The sequence below is a fragment of the Trichomycterus rosablanca genome, chromosome 11, assembly GCF_030014385.1.
Source record: "Trichomycterus rosablanca isolate fTriRos1 chromosome 11, fTriRos1.hap1, whole genome shotgun sequence".
Classification (NCBI taxonomy): domain Eukaryota; kingdom Metazoa; phylum Chordata; class Actinopteri; order Siluriformes; family Trichomycteridae; genus Trichomycterus; species Trichomycterus rosablanca.
Window position 1 is genome coordinate 38,565,346 of NC_085998.1, and position 24,211 is coordinate 38,589,556.

General features: G+C 39.5%; 1 protein-coding gene across 1 annotated transcript in view; it reads left to right on the top strand.

Annotated features, from left to right (window-relative positions):
- Positions 1–2,229: 2,229 nt before the first annotated feature.
- Positions 2,230–24,211, top strand: part of clmpb (CXADR like membrane protein b) — a 61,971-nt gene continuing 39,989 nt past the window's right edge. Inside the window, exon 1 of the mRNA XM_063004913.1 lies at positions 2,230–2,522. Coding sequence (XP_062860983.1) covers positions 2,492–2,522 — 31 coding nt within the window. The 5' untranslated portion in view covers positions 2,230–2,491. The remainder of the gene's footprint in view (positions 2,523–24,211) is intronic.

Sequence of the window (24,211 nt, forward strand, 5' to 3'; positions counted from 1 at the left end):
GTAAACGTTAATATTACCCAGAAGTATCTCACATGGACAGGACAGAACACACCACACGGGTGGTGAAGAAGGCCCAACAACGCCTCTTTTTCCTCAGACGGCTCAAGAGGTTTGGCATGAGTACCCGTATCCTCAGAACATTTTACACGTGCACTGTGGAAAGTGTACTGACAGGCTGCATCACCGCCTGGTACGGGAGCTGCACTGCTCTGGAACGGAAAGCCATGCAGAGGGTCGTACGGACAGCCCAGCGTATCACCAGGGTTCAACTGCCAAACCTCCAAGATCTTTACACCAGCCGCTGCCTGAGGAAGACCAGGAGGATTATAAAGGACTCCACCCACCCGAGCCACTGCCTGTTTTTACAGCTGGAGGAGGTACAGGAGCATCAGGACCAGAACCAGCCGGTTCCGAGACAGCTTCTTCCCCCGAGCCATCAGACTGCTGAACAGCAATGGACAAGCACACCCCTCATAATCAATACAGTGATCTCCCCCACCATACAACCCATTCTGCACTCTGCACTTTACCATGTGTAACTCTTGCACAATATCTTGCACAATAACTGTACATCTTGGACTTATTATTTCAACTCTATTTTATATATTTATATTCATTCACTTTCATAATTTTGTACATCTGCACATAAACATTCCTGTATTATATCTGTATATATTGAACAAATGGTGCTAGTTTTTATGTAAGTTAATGTGTATATTTTTTGTAATTAATGTGTATTGGAACTGTGAGGGACTGAGCACCTAAGCATTTCACTCACCTTTCACACCTGTGTTAATGTGACGTGACAATAAAGTGATTTGATTTGATTTGAAGTGGTAAATGCTGTCCCAACATTTTTGGAATGCGTTAAAGGCCTAAAATGCAGGAATGGATGTTTATTAACAAATAAAATGAAGTCTGGGAATGACAGAGATCAGTGCGTGACTCTCCATGCGCGATACGGATCTCCGTATGATCGCGCCTGATAGCGGTCGGTACTGCACACGTATGAGCTGTGTGTCAGTCACAGATCTGCAGGACTGCAGCAGTAAAGCAGTAAACGATTGGATAATCGGATATGACTAAATTGGAAGGAAAATTGAGGGGAAAATGCATTAAATCCTAAACGAGATCAGCGTCACAGTGCTGTCCTGCGCTCGCTGTTATTGAGAAGGCTAATTAAATGGAGGAAGCATGTGACGGCCTCCCAGCGGGATCACGTACAACCACAAAAATCAATACCAAAACCTCGAACCAGTGAAAAAACGTCCTCTAGTTCACATTGCTCACGCTTTTCTTCAAACGACGCCACATACAGCAAGTGTCTGCGCTGGGTCTTAATATAGCAAAGATCCAGATGTTCCTGCATTGTTGATTTTTTTTAAAACAGCTGTATCAAATATAAACATTTAGGCCTTAAAACATATCATTACAGATACCATATGTCCTGTTAAACACACACCGTACACCAGTATTCATTTATTTATTTATTTATTCATTTATTTATGTTTGAATCATTCAGTCACAGAGACACAGAACAGATTAAACCCCCAGTACCATCACCACATAAATGTCTCATACAATTTTCCCTTTGACTGGCATGAAAACTGGCACCAATAGTGTCGTGATGCAGAGCGAGTGCTGTTTTGTGCCCGTCTTTGGTAGAGGGGGGGTTGAGGGCCTTCCTGAAGGGCCCAATAGTGGATGCATGGCAGAGCTGGGATTCAAACTCAACCCGATTGAGAGCACAAAGCCCTACCCACTAGGATACCACTGTTCCTCTATGTTTGACCACTCGAATTTGTTAAGCCCACAATAACATATTTATTTAATTATTTATTTATTTATTTATTTATTTGTGACAAACAAGTGTGTTTAAACCATTCAGAGAGCTTACAATCATACAATTTCGACTTGACTGGCACACAAACTGGCACCGATAGTGTCGTGACGCAGAGCGCACGCTGTTTTGCGCCAGTTTTCGGTACTTCACGTTGCTCTGTCCCCGGTTGTGTGTGTGTGTGTGTGTGTGTGTTTCTCTGAAGGTAGTTGGACTCTAGAGGTCTCCATCCTCCCTCCTCTCTCCACCTCTCCAGTCTGCTCCGGTACCCGCAGCCGCGCACTCCGTCCCGCGCATCGTGCACACGCACCGCACCGCACCCGCACCCGCGGTGCCCGGAATAAAGGACGCACGGTGCCACGGGTAAACCACAGAGAGCCTAAAAAAGGGGTGCTTTTATGAAATTAATTTTGGAGCACATTTGGATGGGAGTGTTTCGGTGACACGGCTCGGTCTCTTAAGCGCGGATGGATCCCTCCGTTACAGTATCTTAGAAGCGGCGTCCTCGGCTCGAACAGCCGCTGTATTTTTATTATATTTTATTGTGAAATAGTGTCGCACAGCAGCTCGAGTGAATTATCGCGGGTTCGTGCATCGAGCTGCTCGGTTTTCATCCGCAGAGGACTTCGGTCAGCTCAGTCCCGGGTCGAGATGTCCACCACATTCCCGTGCTGGTTCCTCGGTGAGTAAAGCCTGCAGTGCGTTCTGCGTTTTTACACATCAGCCTGCACAGGAGAATACGTTTTACACCCGGGAGTCTGTTTTCCAGGTGGAATAGATGTCACAGTATGTTCTGCTATAGCAGTTTTATTGCTCGCGTTATGATGCGCAGAATAAATAAATCAAACCTTTAGGTTCAATTTCTCTGCTTTTAGATGCAAACTCTGCTTCTATAGGTGCACCTTTACCCATATTCATCAAACATACACCCTTGTGGTGTAGCCTACCTTCACTTTATTTATTTAAAAAACATTGATTTATTGATTTATTAATTAATTTACCTACTTTGTCTGGCAGCCTTTGCACTTCCCAAGTGTGCACTGATAAAATAAAAGTGCTTTATTCTCTGTGGATGTGATCAGTGTGGAATAACTAGAGTTTATGTTCCTTTTATATTATTATTGCTGTACAAGAGCTCATTTCTTCTATGTGCAATATGAATGCATCCCAAATTTAAGGTACCCTGGAGCCTCCTTCAATAGAACCGAATAATGGTTCTACTCTAATGCTGTACACCTTCACCCAAAGATACCATTACACACTGATGGAGGGCAGCTTACAGCTTTTATTTTTTATATATATAATAAAACAACAGTACTTATCATTCCTCCAAGGTACATATATTCATTTATATCGTAATTTCCTTTTTAAAAAATAGAAATTATATACAGGGACAGTTAAGGTACTGAACTAGTAATAAGAAGGCTGCTGGTTTAAGCCCCACCACTGCCAAGTTGTCACTGTTGGACCCCTGAGCAAGGCCCTTCCACCTCAATTGCTCAAACTGTATTCCATTATAATTGTAAGTCTCTCTCACTCACTTTCTTAACCGCTTATCCAGTCAGGGTCACGGGGGGGGTGCTGGAGCCTATCCCAGCTTTTCAATGGGCGCAAGGCACACAGTAACACCCTGGACGGGGCGCCAGTCCCACAACACACCCATTCACCTATAGGGCAATTCAGTGTCTTCAATTTACTTGACTGCATGTTTTTGGACTTTGGGAGGAAACCCACGCAAACCCGCACCGCCCCACCTGGGGATCGAACCCAGGACATTCTTGCTGTGAGGCGACAGTGCTACCCACTTAACCACCCTAATTGTAAGTCACTTTGGATAAAAGCATTTTCTAAATGCTGTAAATGTAAATATAGTATCAGGGTTTGGCGGTTGGGGGGGGTTGCCCTGGGATTTACTGTAAAACACCTATTTTTATTTTTTAGAGCCGATTCGGTTCTGAAATAATGTAACGAAGGCATCGAAATTCTCTTCTTTAAATAATCCAGCTTGTTACGGTACCCTTGAGGACTCGTCCCCAATGACAAATGTTGGCACCGCTGTGTTACAGCTACTTAAATCTTCTGTTTGTTTAACGAGATGGTTCAGATATTGACGATTTTACTCTAAGTGATTCTGATCGGTGGTTTTATTACAGTCTTTAACGATGTCTTCATAATAATGTTAATATTACTGTATAACTCAGGGGTTCTCAGCAAGCTGTGACACATGGACGTGCAGCCCACATTTGAGCATTTTAGGTCTATTATTGTTGTACATTTATGCATTCTAAGACCCTTGGGGTACGGCGCACCAGTGACAAGTGTTTATACCTTACGAATATCCTTTAAGCACATTTTTAAAGTGCATGGAGGCAGTACAATTGAATATATCACACATTATGTGTATTTAAACCTCTCTTCAAGGGTACCGTAGCTGTACCTATAAGGGCATCTGCACCAGTTGGAGCTGATGCAGTCATCTGCAGTTCATTACTGACGTCTCTTCATGCAGGGACTCTTTTATAAATAAAATCCACATGCATGTGTTGCTCTGAGCAGTTTCAGGCCTTTTTGTATTCGTTTGTTCTCCTCAATACTTCAAGCGTTCCAACCGGCAACCCGAACAGTTCTTTATTTTGTTTAAAGGTTCCATCTACACCTCAAATGATGGAATTTTTTGGTTTTAGAACACGGGCCAAGTAAAACACTTTAGGGTTCCTGAACTCGTCCCTCGAGGCCCTCTGGGCTGGAGAGGTTCGGATTTTCGCTGATTCCGACATCATCAGTATGAGCTTGATGTGCTGTGATGTGAGCAGGAATAAAGTTATAAAGCTTTGCTATACTGTATTGTGGGTTGATTACAAGTACCACACAAGGTTTGAACTTGGACTCAGCTGGACTTCTTAAATTTGTTATTTTAAGTAATAGTGGACTAGTATTTTTATATTTATATAATATTTTCGGCATTTAGAAGACGTTTTTTTTATACTTACAGTAATGTGACAGTATACAGGCTAAGCAATTGAAGGTTAAGGGCCTTGCTGAAGGGCCCAACAGTGGCAACCTGGCAGTGGTGGGGCTTGAACCAGTGACCTTTCGATTACTAGTCCACTACCTTAACAGCTAGGCCTAGTGTGTAAATGTCTCGGCTGAGTTTGGCCTGGTGGCTGGTGGTGGTGGGACTCTAAGTAGAGCGTCTAAATAATCTGCCTCATGAGCTCCACGTCTTATTAGAATCCTCTGAGAGTTACTGAGAAGCGTGTGGATTAAAAGAGGTTAAAAGCATCTATTCATGCCATTTTTTCCTCTTTTCATTTGTTTGTTTTATTCCCTGTAACACATTTTCTCCCATCCAAGGTTTTTTGCGTCCCTCTTCCATCCAGAACTCCCTCGGAGGGACGGCTCAAACGTTCCTGAGATTTATGACACCCACTCTATTAAAATTCCTAAAGCGTTTTTCAGGGAGTGTGAAGGTCAACCACCTCTTGAAAAAAAATAAAAACAGACACGTCGAGGTGAGAAGTTGATGCAGGACAGGCGTAGAGCGAGATACGACTGTGTTAAGGACGTTTGGAAAACTACCGTAGTCAAGTCAAGTCAACTTTATTTATATAGACATTGTATTTTTACAATAGACATTGTCTCAAAGCAACTTTACACTCCCTTAATAATACAGGAAGAAACCTTGAGAGGAACCAGACTCAGCAGGGACCCACGTCCTCCACGGGTGGCCTGGAGGATAGTTTCAATAAATAGGATTTACACAAATCATACAAACACAAATTAAAATGAACTAAAAGTTATAACTAGCAAAAAGTTCTTCATTATTCAGTTCAGTCTGTGATAAAGTCTGTAGTGAGTTCTTGACATTCTTGGTGCAAACACGCCAGGTTTCCGTCACATCTAGCAGGAGCAGCATTGTTGGCAAGGCAGTCTCGACTTCATTCCTTAACCTCGGGTGGGTGAACAGGTTTCCATCAGAACCACTTTGGTGTAAAACAACAGAAATGGAGTTAAAAATGTAAAATGTGAATTAAGTAAGATGTCAGTTTTACAGAGAGTAGCTTTAGACTCCGCCCACTAATTATTACAGCATAACTAAAAGTGAGAGCGAGCAGGTAACAAGGTCATGAAGGCTTTCATAGGATGTCAGCACCCACCTCCACCACCGTCATCAAACCTGAGTGATCGTACAAGAGAGGCAGAACGACAGCAACCCAACATCCCTGATCACCACGAGTTTCTATCACCTAGATCCCCCAAGCTCTGCGCCTTTGTCTATATTCGGTGTCCAGAAGCCAGACGCAGCTCCAGCAAATCTGCCAAAACATGCGAGCACCAGACCGCCCAGACCCCAGATCTCCAGGACTCCAGGATACACAGCACAGCTTCCTTAATAGTCGAATGTAAACCTAGAACATCCAGCGAAGGTGCGAGGCTTCATGTTCTGTCTCAAATACGACAAAACAAAATTCACCTCTCTGTTTCAACCCCCCTCCTTATGTCCACAGAATTGGTTGCTAGTTTTTCAAACTAAGTTACCCGAGTCGTGTACCCGGCATCTTGGACGTTTTGACTACGCTATTGCTGACTGAATTGCCGTAGGATTGCTAGGACGCCTCATAGTGCAGATTAACCGGTAAACGTGAGGCACTTGAACGCCGTGAATTAGGTAGGGCCTTAATTATAACATACTAATATCACTATCACTAATTTACTAATATTTAATATGCTGTAAAATATCTAGTTGGCTTTACTTTCTGTGCTCATCCAAAAACAATCTAATTGTACGGCTTGTTGGACATCCTGTCTTAAAACACCTTTGTAGACCTTCGTTCCTCAAGGAAAGGCTTTCCACAAGATTTTGGAGAACGTCTGTGGGACTTTATGCCCATTCAGTCCAAAGAGCGTCTGTGAAGTCGGACACTAATGTTAGACCGGAACGCCCGACTTTTCACAGTCGACTTTTCTCAATTCTGATTCATCCCAGACGTCTTAAATTCAGGTTTATTGTTATTTTTCACGTCTTGGATGGACCAAGAGATACAAGAAAAAGTAAAACTGAACTGGGCTTAGGAGCTTCATGAAATTAATTGAATAAAGGTGATTATTTTTTCTCTGCAGCCGCTAAGATAATAAAGATCGCTTTAATTAAGTACCGACGTGGAATCATGAAGCATTCAAGATGGAACGGGGTGAAACTTTTTTATCTGAACCAGAGTGCAGGATGATAAATGAGCCTCTCCTACATTCCATCCGTGTCTGTCCGAGCAGGAATAATGGACTTTAATTCACTCGGTGCTGACATGAATGATAACGTTCCGCTAATGAAGCACCTTTTTGAGAAAATATTTAAACATTATTGAAGATTTAGCTCGTTAATGGCACTGAAACCGCGATGTTCGGTTCTGTGTTCGCCCCTGTCGTCGTCGTCGGTATGAGGACGGTCGCCGGAGCAGGTTAAAGAAATGCAGATCGGGGTTCTGCTCTATATTTAGCCGATATCCTGCAGCACAGAGCAGATCTCAGAAACGTAATGAAATGTAGAGATGACAGAACATCGCACACCCAGGGGTTACGGAGTGACATGCTGATGCTCTTGTGCCTCGAAAAGCTGAGCGCGCACACACACACACACACGAATACAAAATAGAAATATATTAAAAGGCTGAGTTGTTTAGTATAATTATGGTGTTTTTTAAGGAAAACATTGATCGTGCCTCTGTTATTGAGAGATCTGTACCTATAAATGCAAAAATAATAATATTAATAATATGAAGGACGTTTACTGTGGTGTGGTTGTTGATTCACAAGTTACATGCATAGCAGAATGCAGAGATTTACACGTGATAGTGTAAGGGGCCGAGGTAAAGCCCTAAATTTCCAAGCAGGATACTAAAACAAGGTAGAACAACACTGTACCTAAAAAGCCGGGGTAAAAAAACGGGGATGGTCAAAATAACAGAAACAAAACAACAAATTAAAGACACACAAAATAAACATCAGCAGTCCGTGATGGAGAAAGTGGATAGAAAAGGAATAGTGCAGGACTCAGAGTTGGTTATCATAGATAGTCAGCTCTGTCCATAAGTACCCCAATACTTGGAAAAAGAGGAAAAATAAGGAACCCTAAAATAGACTGTGGCGTCGTTTCCTATACAGTGAGGCACACACTTTTGCCGCATTAGATTGTATTGTATTTTTATTGATTTTTAACTGTTTTTAATTGTATTTCAGTGTTTTTATTTTATATTTATGTTATTTTCAGTGTATAAGTGTCAAAAACAACCTCATTATTTTACATGAGACTAAAATATAAGCAGTTCCACGGGACCATGGACGCATTAACAGGTTTCCCAAACATCCTTATGGGACAAAATACCTTGAAACTCGACGTCTTTTAAACTCGACGCCACTCCCAGAACCGACTGACGTCGAGGAAAGATAGGAAACCCTAAAACAAGCCAGGGATGGCGAAATAGAAGCAAGAACACCACACCACTGACTGGCACAGCTCACACCACGCATGGTTCCATAAGTTTCATTAACCGGCCTGTAACTGGCCTGGCATTACAGAGAAGCTGGCAAATCGGTGATGGAGAAACCGTGATGAATAGAATAATTACCACCTGGAGCGAATAAGCGCTCAAACAAGCCAGGCCAATTTGGGCAGAACAACGTGATGAAAATAATTATATATATATATATATATATATATATATATATATATATATATATATATATATATACTGTATATATATATATATATATATATATATATATATATATATATATATATATATATATATATATTTATATTTTCACTGTGGGCATCTTGAAGCCTTAATTGCCAAGAACAGCTTTAAATTTTTATATACGTACATTATTTGTCTGTAGTTACAAGTACATAGTCAAAAGGCATCATGTGTGTAAATAATTCATTCATTGTCTGTTTTACCAACACTTTTTGGGTACAATTTACTGGCCGAAAGGTAGGAAACACCCTGGACAGGTCGCCAGTCCATCACAGGGCAAACACACATACCTAGGGGGAACTTTAGTGTCTCCAATTAGCCTGACTGCACGTCTTTGGACTGTGGGAGGAAACCGGAGCACCCGCAGGAAACCCACACAGACACGTGGAGAGCATGCAAACTCCACACAGAAAGGACCTGGACTAAATCAGTCAGGAAAGTCACTTGGAACCATTTCTAAGTAACTCTGTACAAAAACGTGTTGTTGGTATGAAGTACGTGGAACAGTGGTCTGCTGGCTAAATTCAGGAAGAACCTTCACCAAACTGTCGCCAGATCCTGCTGTAGAAGCTGTTGTACAGCACCGTGTTGCTCCAGTGCGTTCCTGCCTGTCTGTGGTGAGCAGTTTTAGGGACGTATCGTATCGAACTCATTTTAATTGAATACGAGTTCGGAGCTGTTTACAGGAAACCAGATGTGGACGTGGAATTCTGTAACGTTGCTCGGAGAACATGTTTGTTATGAACCCGAGATTGATTCATCGTCGTTCCTTCGGCGACCTGCTGTGTTTATTTCTGTACTGAAGCGTCGTGTACTGAGTGTTGAGAAAGGCGACTGTGCTGAAATCTTGCTTCTCACCCTGTTGCAAATGAAGTGGGTTCGACAAGGCTGATTAATTTAGGATTTACAGGCATTTTATAACAGTGTTATTCATTTATCTGAGCAGAGGAGGTTGTATTTTTGGGTTTTTTGTGGTCGTTGGACCCAAGCTGGATGATTAGGGGGACAAAGTAACACCTCATCAGTGTTTAAAATGGCTAGATGGGTTCCATACAGTGAAATACAGCTTATTGTGTTCAAATGAATTTCCTCACATGTTTTATGTTGGACGTGCATTTAGCAATCAGCATGATCAATAATTTAATATACAAGTAGTATTTATAAATATAAAGCAGTATATATAATATAAAAGTAGTATATATGATATAAAAGCAGTATATACAAATATAAAAGTAGTATATATAAATATAAAATCAGTATATATAATATAAAAGTATATAAAAGCAGTGCATATAGTATAAAAGCAGTATATACAGTATAATATAAAAGCAGTATATATAATATAAAAGTATATAAAAGCAATATATACAATATAATATAAAAGCAGTATATATAGTATGTAAGTAGTATATATAATATAAAAGTATATAAAAGCAGTATATACAGTATAATATAAAAGTAGTATATATAGTATAATATAAAAGCAGTATATATAGTATAATATAAAAGTATATAAAAGCAGTATATACAGTATAATATAAAAACAGTATATATATATAATATAAAAGTATTTAAAAGCAGTATATACAGTATAATATAAAAGCAGTATATACAGTATAATATAAAAGTAGTATATATAGTATAATATAAAAGCAGTATATATAGTATAATATAAAAGTATATAAAGCAGTATATACAGTATAATATAAAAGCAGTATATACAGTATAATATAAAAGCAGTATATATAGTATATAAGTAGTATATATAATATAAAAGTATATGAAAGCAGTATATACAGTATAATATAAAAACAGTATATATATATAATATAAAAGTATTTAAAAGCAGTATATACAGTATAATATAAAAGCAGTATATATATATATAATATAAAAGTAGTATATATAGTATAATATAAAAGCAGTATATACAGTATAATATAAAAACAGTATATATATATATAATATAAAAGTATTTAAAAGCAGTATATACAGTATAATATAAAAGCAGTATATACAGTATAATATAAAAGTAGTATATATAGTATAATATAAAAGCAGTATATATAGTATAATATAAAAGTATATAAAGCAGTATATACAGTATAATATAAAAGCAGTATATACAGTATAATATAAAAGCAGTATATATAATATAAAATTATTTAAAAGCAGTATATACAGTATATAAGTAGTATATATAATATAAAAGTATATGAAAGCAGTATATACAGTATAATATAAAAACAGTATATATATATAATATAAAAGTATATAAAAGCAGTATATACAGTATAATATAAAAGCAGTATATACAGTATAATATAAAAGTAGTATATATAGTATAATATAAAAGCAGTATATATAGTATAATATAAAAGTATATAAAGCAGTATATACAGTATAATATAAAAGCAGTATATACAGTATAATATAAAAGCAGTATATATAATATAAAAGTATTTAAAAGCAGTATATACAGTATATAAGTAGTATATATAATATAAAAGTATATGAAAGCAGTATATACAGTATAATATAAAAACAGTATATATAATATAAAAGTATTTAAAAGCAGTATATACAGTATAATATAAAAGCAGTATATATTATATAAAAGTATATAAAAGCAGTATATACAGTATAATATAAAAACAGTATATATTATATAAAAGTACGTATATAAAAGCAGTATATACAGTGTAATATAAAAGCAGTATATATAGTATATAAGTAGTATATATAATTTAAAAGTATATAAAAGCAGTATATACAGTGTAATATAAAAGCAGTGTATATAGTATATAAGTAGTATATATAATATAAAAGTATATAAAAGCAGTGTGTACAATACAGATGATGAATAACATCCATTTGACTTCATTCACTGTCCAAATCTCTCATTCACATCCAACCGTAGAAGTTCATTATTGTTACTGTCGTTATTATTATTATGATTAATAAAAGTACTTTTTTTACGTTTACTCAATAGAAAATGACTCTTGAGTTTTGCTTCATTGCTCAGAAATGCAGACGGGATCCAAAATAAACTTTAGGCAGTATTCAAGTCGCTTTTAAAGCCATAAATCTTTGGGGTTTTTGATTTGGACCCAGCAGGCTAAATTACTCCCAGATTACTGTGCAGCGTACGAACAGGAACTGGACGTTTTCCGTCATGCTAACCTCTGACAGATGCTGCTAAACGTTTGGGGTTTACTGTAATTTAAAGCAGATGCCACACGCTCGTACTGTAGGTTTCTTTTTGGAACATTTTGTAGCGTACACAGCGCACCCCACCCTCAGTACAGCTCAGGCTGCTGGTACGACTTTATAAAGCTCGCTTTTCAGTGCCAGGGTCTCCAAAACTGACTGTTTTATATAAGAGCAGAGCAGATCTGTGTGTTATTAACTGTAGAAAAGCTTCAGTGTAAATGTCAATGAACTTGAGTGGGGGAAGTGAAGTCTGTTTGCTCAATAGTCTCTGATTCCTGGAGATTTGGGACACACCCGAAGCTCTTTAGAGAGAATAAACACTCTGATGAGGGTCTTTAGGAGCGCTGAGATTTGCTCTGTCACACAATGATGTACTGGAGAGCTTATCAACAATAGGGTAGTGATACCAAATGGATTTACCATATAGAAGCACTTTGTAGTTCTACAATTACTGACTGTAGTCCATCTGTTTCTCTACATTATTTTTAACCTGCTTTTATGCTGTTCTTCAATGGTCAGGACCCCCACAGGACCACCACAGAGCAGGTATTATTTAGGTGGTGGATGATTCTCAGCACTGCAGTGACACTGACATGGTGGTGGTGTGTTAGTGTGTGTTGTGCTGGTATGAGTGGATCAGACACAGCAGCGCCGTGTACCGTGTCCACTCACTGTCCACTCTATTAGACACTCCTACCTAGTCGCTCCACCTTGTAGATGTAAAGTCAGAGACGATCGCTCATCTGTTGCTGCTGTTTGAGTCGGTCATCTTCTAGACCTTCATCAGTGGTCACAGGACGCTGCCCACGGGGAGCTGTTGTCTGTATGTTTTTGGTTGGTGGACGATTCTCTGTCCATCAGTGACAGTGAGGTGTTTAAAAACTCCAGCAGCACTGCTGTGTCTGATCTACTCATGAGCCCAACTCTCCTTTAAACAAAATAAAGGGCATAGCGTACAATGTTTAGAGTGCAGTACGGTTTAAATACTTATTTACAAAGGGTGAGTTTCAGGGTGAGCACAGACCAAAACGATAAACAAAACCTCCAACTGACCACAAAGAAAATTCAACTAAACTGAGCATTAAACAAAAGCACAATCCTAAACCTTCCCTTCTATAAAACACAGGATACAAAAGTCATCTAACATAAATAGCAGCTCACCACTACAAACATTTAAATAAATCATAAAGCAAAAGCAGGACAAAAAACACATCAAGCTCAGTGAACCACAACCACAATGCCAAGTAGTATTAGTAGTAGTAGTAGTAGTATTGTTAGTATTATTATTATTAGTAGTAGTAGTAGTAGTAGTGTTAGTAGTAATATTGTTAGTAATAGTAGTAGAAGTAGTATTATGAGTATTATTATTATTATTAGTAGTAGTAGTATAGTATTATTAGTAGTAGTAGTGTTAGTAGTAGTAGTGTTAGTAGTAGTATTGTCAGTAATAGCAGTAGTAGTAGTAGTATTGTTATTATTACGAGTATTATTATTATTAGTAGTAGTAGTAGTAGTATTAGTAGTAGTAGTATTAGTAGTAGAAGTGTTAGTAGTAGTAGTAGTAATAGTAGTAGTGTTAGTAGTAGTATTAGTAGTAATAGTAGTATTAGTAGTAGTAATAGTGGTAGTGTTAGTGGTAGTATTAGTAGTTATAGCAGTAGTAGTAGTGTTAGTAGTAATAGTAGTAGTATTAGTATTATTATTGTCTAATAGAGTGGACAGTGAGTGGACACGGTACACGGCGCTGCTGTGTCTGATCCACTCATACCAGCACAACACACACTAACACACCACCACCATGTCAGTGTCACTGCAGTGCTGAGAATCATCCACCACCTAAATAATACCTGCTCTGTGGTGGTCCTGTGGAGGTCCTGACCATTGAAGAACAGCATAAAAGCAGGTTAAAAAGAATGTAGAGAAACAGATGGACTACAGTCAGTAATTGTAATTATTAGTAGTAGTGTTAGTAATAGTATTAGTAGTAATAGTATTATTAGTAGTAGTGTTAGTAGTAGTATTAGTAGTAATAGTAGTAGTAGAATTATTATTAGTAGTAGTATTAGTAGTAATATTAATATAAACATAAATTTACAGTCAGATTTGTTGATGTTTCTGTCGAGTTTCCTGTCAGACCAGAGTTTTGACTGTAAATAATAAATTCTGCTCCGTTAATTCTGCTTTACAATCGTGCAGCGTTTCTTTATCTTCCAGACCAGATGCATGTAGCCGGAGGTAAGAACCATGCTAACACAAACCCACCGACTTTCCTTCCAGCTTACTGGACAAATTGCATCTTTAATGGAGCAACTCCTGAAGTGAAGCTCAGGAAAATTATGTTGAAAATTATGGCAATCATTTAGAACTGCATACGAACGATATCATAAGAACGTGTACCGCCAGCTCTACTCTAAAATAAAGAATAACTTCATGTGGAAACTTTGTAAGGTCAAAATGCTTCTAAAATAAATTATTGATTCATTAAAGTTGTAGCTAATTACGCAGAATGCACTTGGACCCCTAATTATGGGACTAGATTTAAAATCCAGATAAACACATGTGCTGAACTTTTTAACATGAGGTTCGAATCTCCTCCGAGCCTCCTCCGAGCGTCAGCTGAAGGTTGGGTTATCACACCATCGTAGGATGATGGATCATCTCTGTAATCGTACCCTCATGCAGCAGACGTCCTTTACTGCGGGAGGCTCGGAACCCATCAGTCACACTCACTAACCTCTTTATTCAGGCAGGATCTGCTGAGGTAAGGCATAACCCCGGTTCAGAGGGAGGTGGAAACTGGTTCAGTTCAGAGCTAAGATGTTTTTTTCTCTCAGTACTTCTTGGTTATCATGCAAGAGCTTCATCTGCACCAGGATCTGCAGGACTAGATGATCTTAAGACGTTTGACGTTTGAGGTCGGTTCTTTATTGTTTTCCTAGAACCGCAAGTGTTTCTTCTTCCTGTTGCACCAGGATGTCAACAGCAGATCAAAAACCACTTTTATTTTCTTCAGGATTGACAGATTTAATAGTTTACTTAAACATCATGAAGTGATCATCATTTGCATATCATTTCTGCTTTCACTGGGGTTTTATATTTAAATAAATATATAAAAACCACAGTTTACACCATCAGGGTCATCGCCAGTCCATCACAAGGACAATTTCTAGTAGCTCCAACTAGAATGCACGTCTTTGGACTGTAGAATAAAACCGGAGCACCCGGAGGAAACCCAGGCAGATAAAAGATGAACACGTGAGCCAAACTTATAACTCAGCTGATATTTTAAGATGTGATGCAGAAGAGATTGTGTTTCCTCTCACAAAGCATTGTGTTACTTCTCAGAAATGTTGTGGGGTAAAATAAAAGTCTTTATTGATCTGCTTAGGTCTTAGTAACATAAAATCATTATTGTTTAATATTAAGGTATTAAATCTTTGTCTTTTAGCTTTTTTGGAACATGATTACCCAACTCATACCTTCTACACCATAGAACCATGATGGATGGGTGGATGGACAGATAGATAGATAGATAGATAGACAGACAGATAGATGGATAGACAGATGGACAGATAGATATATAGATAGACAGACAGAAAGACAGACAGACAGACATAGATAGATAGACAGATGGATAGACAGATAGATAGATAGATAGATAGATAGATAGATAGATAGATAGATAGATAGATAGATAGATAGATAGACAGACAGACAGACAGACAGACAGACAGACAGACAGATGATAGAGATACAGATAGAGACAGACAGACAGACAGATAGACAGACAGATAGATAGATAGTTGGACGGACAGACAGACAGACAGACAGATAGCTTGCTAGCTAGGTAGGTAGCTAGATAGATAGACAGACAGATAAATAAATAGACAGACAGAAAAACAGACAGGCATATGGACAGATAGATAACATTAGGAAGAGCTTCTGCTGGGAATTTAAGGGAGAATTTAGCATGTATTTGGTTTTATTTTGTATTAAAAGTATTAATCAGAAGGTTTCCCAAATATTGATCAGATTGTAGATTAATCAGTTTGGGGATTAGATTCTTGATTGATGTTTGTAAAAACACAAACAAAAGAGCAAAAACAAAGTAAACAATCTGTGTTAGTCTCAGTCTTCAGGCAGCAGAACTAACGTCTGAGCTTCCTGAGCTCGTCTCAAGTTCGTCATGATTCTATTATCCTGTATCAGACTGCTTAAGTGAGTCTGTATGAGTGTGATGGCTGCTGGACGGGAAGAGGATATGACCAGTATTAAGCCATCTAAAGTCTCTGAGGTACTGATGTGAGAAAGAGCGCCGGATTCGTTCACCAGCCACCAGATCAGACATCTAGAACTCATGAGTTTGAATCTCTATTTGAAGCGCTATTTGGATCTCCATATGAACCTGTCTGGTGCAGGTGAAAAGAAGTGGTCGGCTACTGCACACGTGTGTTAGTCACGGCTCTCCTCAGTCGGTGGGTAGCACGGTCACCTGACAGCATGAAGGTCCTGGGTTCAATCCCCAGGTGGAGCGGTCCAGGTCCTTTTTGTGTGGAGTTTGCATGTTCTCCTCGTGTCTGTGTGGGGTTTCTCCCACAATACAAAGACGTGCAAGTGAGGTGAACTGGAGATGCAAAGTCCCCATAGGTGTGTGTGTGTGTTTCACCCAGTGGATCAGATGCACCGCGACCATGACCAGGATAAAACGGTGGTAAAACAGACAATGAATAAATGAAGGATTTTAGAGTATGTAGAGTATAACTGTCTAAATAAACAATCATATATTTGTCCACAATGACCAACATTAAACAAATAATAATAATATTATTAATAATAATAATAACAAAAAATTATAATAATGATAATAATTAAACAATAATAAAAATTATAATAACAAAAATAAAAATGATAATAATGATAATAATAAAACAATAATAATAATTAATAATAATAATAACAATAATAATATTTAAAATAAAAAATAATAATTATTAAAACAACAATAACAATAATAATAATTAAAACAATAATAATAAAAAATAATAAAATAATAATAACAATTAAAACAATAATAATAATAAAATAATAATTATTATTACAATAATAATAATAATAATTAAAACAATAATAATAATAAAAATAATAATAACTATAATTAAAACAACAATAAAATTAATAATAATAATAATAACAATTAAAATAAAAAACAATAATAATTATTACAATAATAATAATAATAATAAAAATAATAATAATACAGACATTAAATAAATGAATGAGCATATGAGCTTAGTAAAAGCACATATTTAAGGTCCATTTATTTTTATTTTAGCTAGAAACAGGAACTAAAAACAATATAAATGTTGTGTTGATCCCCTCAGACCCCCTGCTGCACATTAAAATAGTCCATTACCTGAGCGAGCGCTCCAGTACGTTCAGTGTTTTGGTCGTTTATGGTTCACTGTGTCTGTCTGTAATTTTCCCTGGAGGTGTGATAACCGTCCTGTAGTATTAAACCTAATCAGGAGGAACCGCGCCCGTTCATGACCTCTAATCATCCTGTCCTCCACTGGATCTGGACTTTTCTTTATATTCCTGCAAAAACAGCTACAGCAGCCTACACTCATGTGTGAGGGCTTTGAACAGGATTCTGGAGTGTGTCTGTTTGAATTTGTGCCTATTTAATAAATCTATATTTATGTTTGTGGTGAGGTTCGTAACTCATAGTTGATTTCATTAATCTCAGACGTGTTTACTGGAGTCCAGACTGGGATTCTGAGGCTACTGGAGTTCCAAAACTCATTTAATCAAGTCTGATTGGATCCTGTTTTGTGCACAGGGGCAAAGTCATGGTAAAAAGGACAGGATCTTCCCTAAACTGTTGCCAAAGCTGCGTGCATATGTTTTATATCTATGCTTATTAATAATATGTGGCTATTTACTATTTATGAGGGTTGGAGGGGTGGCCACATTCGTTTGGATAATACAACATGAGGCCGTGCTTATCATTATACACACTATATGGTCAAAAGTATTAGGACACCTGAGCTATTATGTATTATACTGTATGAATAATGGATAGCACAGTATTTAAGACATTTGCCAGCGTACCTCGGGCTGGTTTTATCTCATTTACTGCATGACTATTGTCTTTAAACTGATGCTGATGTATTTTTAATGAACTGCGCCGCACTGCACTGTGTTTAATCTATTAAGCTCATAAAAGTTTCATGAATTGATTGGACGCTTTTGCAAAAGGCTCGGATGATGAATGCGGGAATTTTGAACGATATTGACCGAAGCAACTGCGTCTGTGGCACAGGAAGCCTGGTGGGGCACGGTAAACCATGTACGGGCGCGGCCCCATCAAGCAATATCCGACTGGTCAGTAAAACTAAACACAAACTCACGCTTATTACTAGTGAGCTGGTTTATGACCTTCCTGTAGAGCAGACCTGGGCATTGTACGGCCATCCCCAACCGGCCCGCATGAGGTTTGAGGCAATTAAAAATCAGACGTAAATAAATGTACATCATGCAATACATGCAATACAACAGGATTGTTTCTGACGGGAGGGCTGTGTCTTTAAATATCCGCAAGTTTCGTTTTCATGTGTGTGAGTGTATCCAGCTTCACCGTAATGCGAAGTTGCGAACAGAACTGAGTGTGACTGACTGTCGAGTTTTTAACAAGATGTGAACTTCTGAAGTATTTATTTACTGAAGTCAGATGTAAAGCTGTTTAACGATCACAATTTAGGGTTTAAATCGCTGTTATGGTACTAAACTGAGAAATACATGAACATGAACGATGCAGAGCGTCACACCTGAAGCTTCACTAACTGAACTGCAAAAGCAACAAGGACTTTTTATAAAGTTGAACACATCCAGAACTGAAGCAGTCAGGACCAACTTTGTGATTTTAATAAGAATATCCAACAATAACAAAGGACTCAAAACAAAATAGTGTAAAGTTTAAAAACCTGCACATTTTGTTCACATTTGTTTAGTTTTTTTGCATTTGTTTGTTTAAATAGTAAAATAATGTTGATGTTTTTACTCTGCCTACTTGTAATTGTCTGATTGTAACATCTAAACATTAACAACTTATTAGAACTGCACAATTTACTGCTTTTAATAAAGAGTGAGCAGTTGTAGCCTAGTGCTTAAGGTACTGGACTAGTAACCAGAAGTTCACTGGTTCAAGTCCCACCACCACCAGGTTGCTGCTGGCCCTTAACTAATATTGAGCAGAATTAAGTTCACCTTATTGGTCCGTCCCTCCACAACAGTCCCAGTTTCTTATGTGGCCCTTTCGAAAATGTAATTGCCCACCCGTGCTATAGAGCATCACGTTACAAACCCATACAGTCAGATCATCACTCAGAATTTAGACACGCCCTCTTCTCAGGAGTGTAGTATGATGTGAAATGCCTCTGTGTAGAGAGATCAGTAGGTTTTCAGACAGACAGACCCTTTATGCTTACGTAACGGGTACAGGAAGATTTTCGGAATGTATCGCCTCTAGAGAGGGAGTCCGCTGATCGATCGCCAGCCTGCCTTCAATTACCTCGGCTAACAGTTTTAGCTTAACAGAGTGTTTCAACCTTTAAACCTCTCCGTCAGTGTCTCACACACACACACACACACACACACACACACACACACACACTGACTGGAAGACGTTGCTGTTTGCATAGCAGATTAAGCCTCCAGGTGTGTTTGCCGTCCGGGACATGGTGCTTCAGCTTTCCCCCACCCCGCCCTTTTCTCTCGCTCCGTTTCCCCCTAACACCCCCCCCCCCCCCCCGGAAAACGTTCCACAGCAGATGGTTCCTGCTTTTTTATTTTACGAGTCGTTAGACGTGACTTGTTGATGAAATGGAGACTTCGCACCCCTGTGCAGATGTGTATCTGTACGCATTGATGTATCACCCGCGCCTCCGGAGCGCTCGCGTGCCCGCCGTACGGCCCGGGTAAATCACGTCCCGATATGGATGTCACACACCGGCATTTCACATATACAGTGTATCACGAAAGTGAGTACACCCCTCACATTTCTGCAAATATTTCATTATATCTTTTCATGGGACAACACTATAGACATGAAACTTGGATATAACTAAGAGTAGTCAGTGTACAGCTTGTATAGCAGTGTAGATTTACTGTCTTCTGAAAATAACTCAACACACAGCCATTAATGTCTAAATAGCTGGCAACATAAGTGAGTACACCCCACAGTGAACATGTCCAAATTGAGCCTAAAGTGTCAATATTTTGTGTGACCACCATTATTATCACTGCCTTAACCCTCCTGGGCATGGAATTCACCAGAGCTGCACAGGTTGCTACTGGAATCCTCTTCCACTCCTCCGTGATGACATCACGGAGCTGGTGGATGTTAGACACCTTAAACTCCTCCACCTTCCACTTGAGGATGCGCCACAGGTGCTCAATTGGGTTTAGTCCATCACCTTTACCTTCAGCTTCCTCAGCAAGGCAGTTGTCATCTTGGAGGTTGTGTTTGGGGTCGTTATCCTGTTGGAAAACTGCCATGAGGCCCAGTTTTCGAAGGGAGGGGATCATGCTCTGTTTCAGAATGTCACAGTACATGTTGGAATTCATGTTTCCCTCAATGAACTGCAGCTCCCCAGTGCCAGCAACACTCATGCAGCCCAAGACCATGATGCTACCACCACCATGCTTGACTGTAGGCAAGATACAGTTGTCTTGGTACTTCTCACCAGGGCGCCGCCACACATGCTGGACACCATCTGAGCCAAACAAGTTTATCTTGGTCTCGTCAGACCACAGGGCATTCCAGTAATCCATGTTCTTGGACTGCTTGTCTTCAGCAAACTGTTTGCTGGCTTTCTTGTGCGTCAGCTTCCTTCTGGGATGACGACCATGCAGACCGAGTTGATGCAGTGTGCGGCGTATGGTCTGAGCACTGACAGGCTGACCTCCCACGTGTTCAACCTCTGCAGCAATGCTGGCAGCACTCATGTGTCTATTTTTTAAAGCCAACCTCTGGATATGACGCCGAACACGTGGACTCAACTTCTTTGGTCGACCCTGGCGAAGCCTGTTCCGAGTGGAACCTGTCCTGGAAAACCGCTGTATGACCTTGGCCACCATGCTGTAGCTCAGTTTCAGGGTGTTATCAATCTTCTTATAGCCCAGGCCATCTTTGTGGAGAGCAACAATTCTATTTCTCACATCCTCAGAGAGTTCTTTGCCATGAGGTGCCATGTTGAATATCCAGTGGCCAGTATGAGAGAATTGTACCCAAAACACCAAATTTAACAGCCCTGCTCCCCATTTACACCTGGGACCTTGACACATGACACCAGGGAGGGACAACGACACATTTGGGCACAATTTGGACATGTTCACTGTGGGGTGTACTCACTTATGTTGCCAGCTATTTAGACATTAATGGCTGTGTGTTGAGTTATTTTCAGAAGACAGTAAATCTACACTGCTATACAAGCTGTACACTGACTATTCTAAGTTATATCCAAGTTTCATGTCTATAGTGTTGTCCCATGAAAAGATATAATGAAATATTTGCAGAAATGTGAGGGGTGTACTCACTTTTGTGATACACTGTATAAGGACCCCCACAGAGCAGGTATTATTTAGGTGGTGGATGATTCTCAGCACTGCAGTGACACTGACATGGTGGTGGTGTGTTAGTGTGTGTTGTGCTGGTATGAGTGGAGTTTTTAAATACCGTGTCCACTCACTGTCCACTCTATTAGACACTCCTACCTAGTCGGTCCACCTTGTAGATGTAAAGTCAGAGACGATCGCTCATCTATTGCTGCTGTTTGAGTCGGTCATCTTCTAGACCTTCATCAGTGGTCACAGGACGCTGCCCACGGGGCGCTGTTGGCTGGATGTTTTTGGTTGGTGGACTATTCTCAGTCCAGCAGTGACAGTGAGGTGTTTAAAAACTCCAGCAGCACTGCTGTGTCTGATCCACTCATACCAGCACAACACACCACCACCATGTCAGTGTCACTGCAGTGCTGAGAATCATCCACCACCTAAATAATACCTGCTCTGTGGTGGTCCTGTGGGGGTCCTGACCATTGAAGAACAGCATGAAAGGGGGGTAACAAAGCATGTAGAAAAACAGATGGACTACAGTCAGTAATTGTAGAACTACAAAGTGCTTCTATATGGTAAGTAGAGTTGATAAAATGGACAGTGAGTGTAGAAACAAGGTGGTTTTAATGTTATGGCTGATCAGTGTATATTATTATTATTAATTTACTATTTTGATACAAGGTCAATCACTGTGTGTGTAGATGTGAAGTAAATATATGCACAGATGTATTAAATATATAAAATAATAAATATAAACGTGTATGGATGCGTGTTAGACGTGTGGACGTTAGCGTACATGCTTTATCTTTAGCACAGCGACCTAACCGCACTGGTATCTCAAAGCTGCAGTTGCTATCGTAGCAGAACCTTCCTGACCTTGAGCCGCGTGGAGGTTTTAGCTTAGCGCTAACAAAGCTATTAAAACATGGAGGGACAGGGGGGCGGGAGGGGCGGCAGTCGCCGTCTCAGAACAGCAGCAGAGGTTTTTCGCCCTCGCCACGCTCTGTTAGACGTTTCTTATTGTGCTCGTATGAGCCTTACTAGCCATTTTAGCTTCTGGCTAATTCTTGCTCAGTGACCCCCATGTAGCTACGCTCGCTCTGCTAATGTAAAGCAACCCAATGAACGAGATCTATTTTTTAACGAAGCGCTAGTGCTAGGTCTGATCTCCTTTTGTGGTGTGATGTTCCCTTTTTGGAGTCTGATGTTCTCCTTTTAGGGGTTTGATGTTTTCCTCTTTAGGGTCTGATGTCCTATTTTTGGGGTCTGATGTTCTCTTTTGGGGGGTCTGATGCCCTCCTTTTGGGGTCTGATGTTCTCCTTTTTGGGGTCTGATGTTCTCCTTTTGGGGGTCTGATGTTCTTTTTGGGGTCTGATGTTCTTTTTGGGGTCTGATGTTCCTCCTTTTAGGGGTCTGATGTCCTTCTCTTAGAGGTCTGATCTTCTCCTTTTGGGATCTGATGTTCTCCTTTGTGGAGTCTGATGTTCCTTTTGTGGTTGAATGATCAGAAGGTTGCAGGTTTAGTCCCTGGTTTGATTGAGACTCTGAAACAGTTTAAGTTTTGATGACTATTCTTGAATTTTTGTTGTTTTTGAGCTTTTAAAACAGATCTTGGTATTTAATCATCTTTCCTTTCACTCTGTAGGATTTACTCCTGAGATTAAGACCTTGGTATGATGCTCGGTAAGCGCTCACACTTCAGCAGCTCACAGAACAGCTTTGTGTTTCAGCCGTGCGTCTTTCCTCTGTATAAAATTCTTCTCGTATTTATTATCGCATTTATTTCACCCTCCTCTCCCCCCCCCCCTCCCTGCGATTTCATACCGGGGTAAAGTAGTTACTCAGAATAATTCGTCTCCCTGTCGATTGTTTACCCGACGAAGCAAAGTTCGGCGACGGGACAATAAAACACAAACACACTAACACTGAAGAGGTTCCTCCGGTACCGACCCGCCTCACCGCGGTGTCGTCCCGAGGATGCTCGTGAGGGTGGCAGCTAATGCCTTCAAATCAGGCCTGATTAAAAGAAGCGAGTTGCCTGATAACGACAGGATTAGAGCTGCTCGGGAGCATTAGCAGGCGTAACTGTCTGTCGCTGAATGTTTCTGCTCACTTATCTGACGGACAGTTTCAAGTCGCTAACGAGACTTTAGTTTTGTAATTACTTATAATTGTATATATTTTGGGAAGCACAAACACATGGGTATTTAAATGCCGAAAATGTAAATGCCGTAGGTGCTCATTTGCGAATATATTTTTTTATTATTGGAATGAGTAAGTACGCCTGCGTTTTATTGTAGACACACGAAGGATTGCAAAGCGTTCATCATGTTCCTCAATTATTTTCTTGTCCGTTTGTCCACCTTCTTTTTTGTCCTGACTGAAGGTCGATAAACGTCATTTTAGAGGTCGTATTAGCTGCCATGTTGCAGATTGATTTGGGAGGAAGGGATTCACTGTACCCCCATTCTCAATCGAGGAGGCTGTCTCACGTCCCATTTGACACGCTGATCGCTTCTTTTCACCTACCAGGGATGAAGTCCGTCACAGCGCAGTATTGCATACGGAGATCCTCCCCCCTGGACAACTTATCTAACAGACAGTTTCAGGTCGCTACAGGACTTTACTTTTGGAATTACTCATAATTTAATATATTTTGGGAAGCACAAAACACAGCAGGTAGTGTATTTAAATGCCAAAAATATACATGGTGTAGATCAGTGGTGGGCAAACTACGGCCCATACTGTTAGGCTGTTTAATCCGGCCCGCTGAGTATTTACAAAATTGTC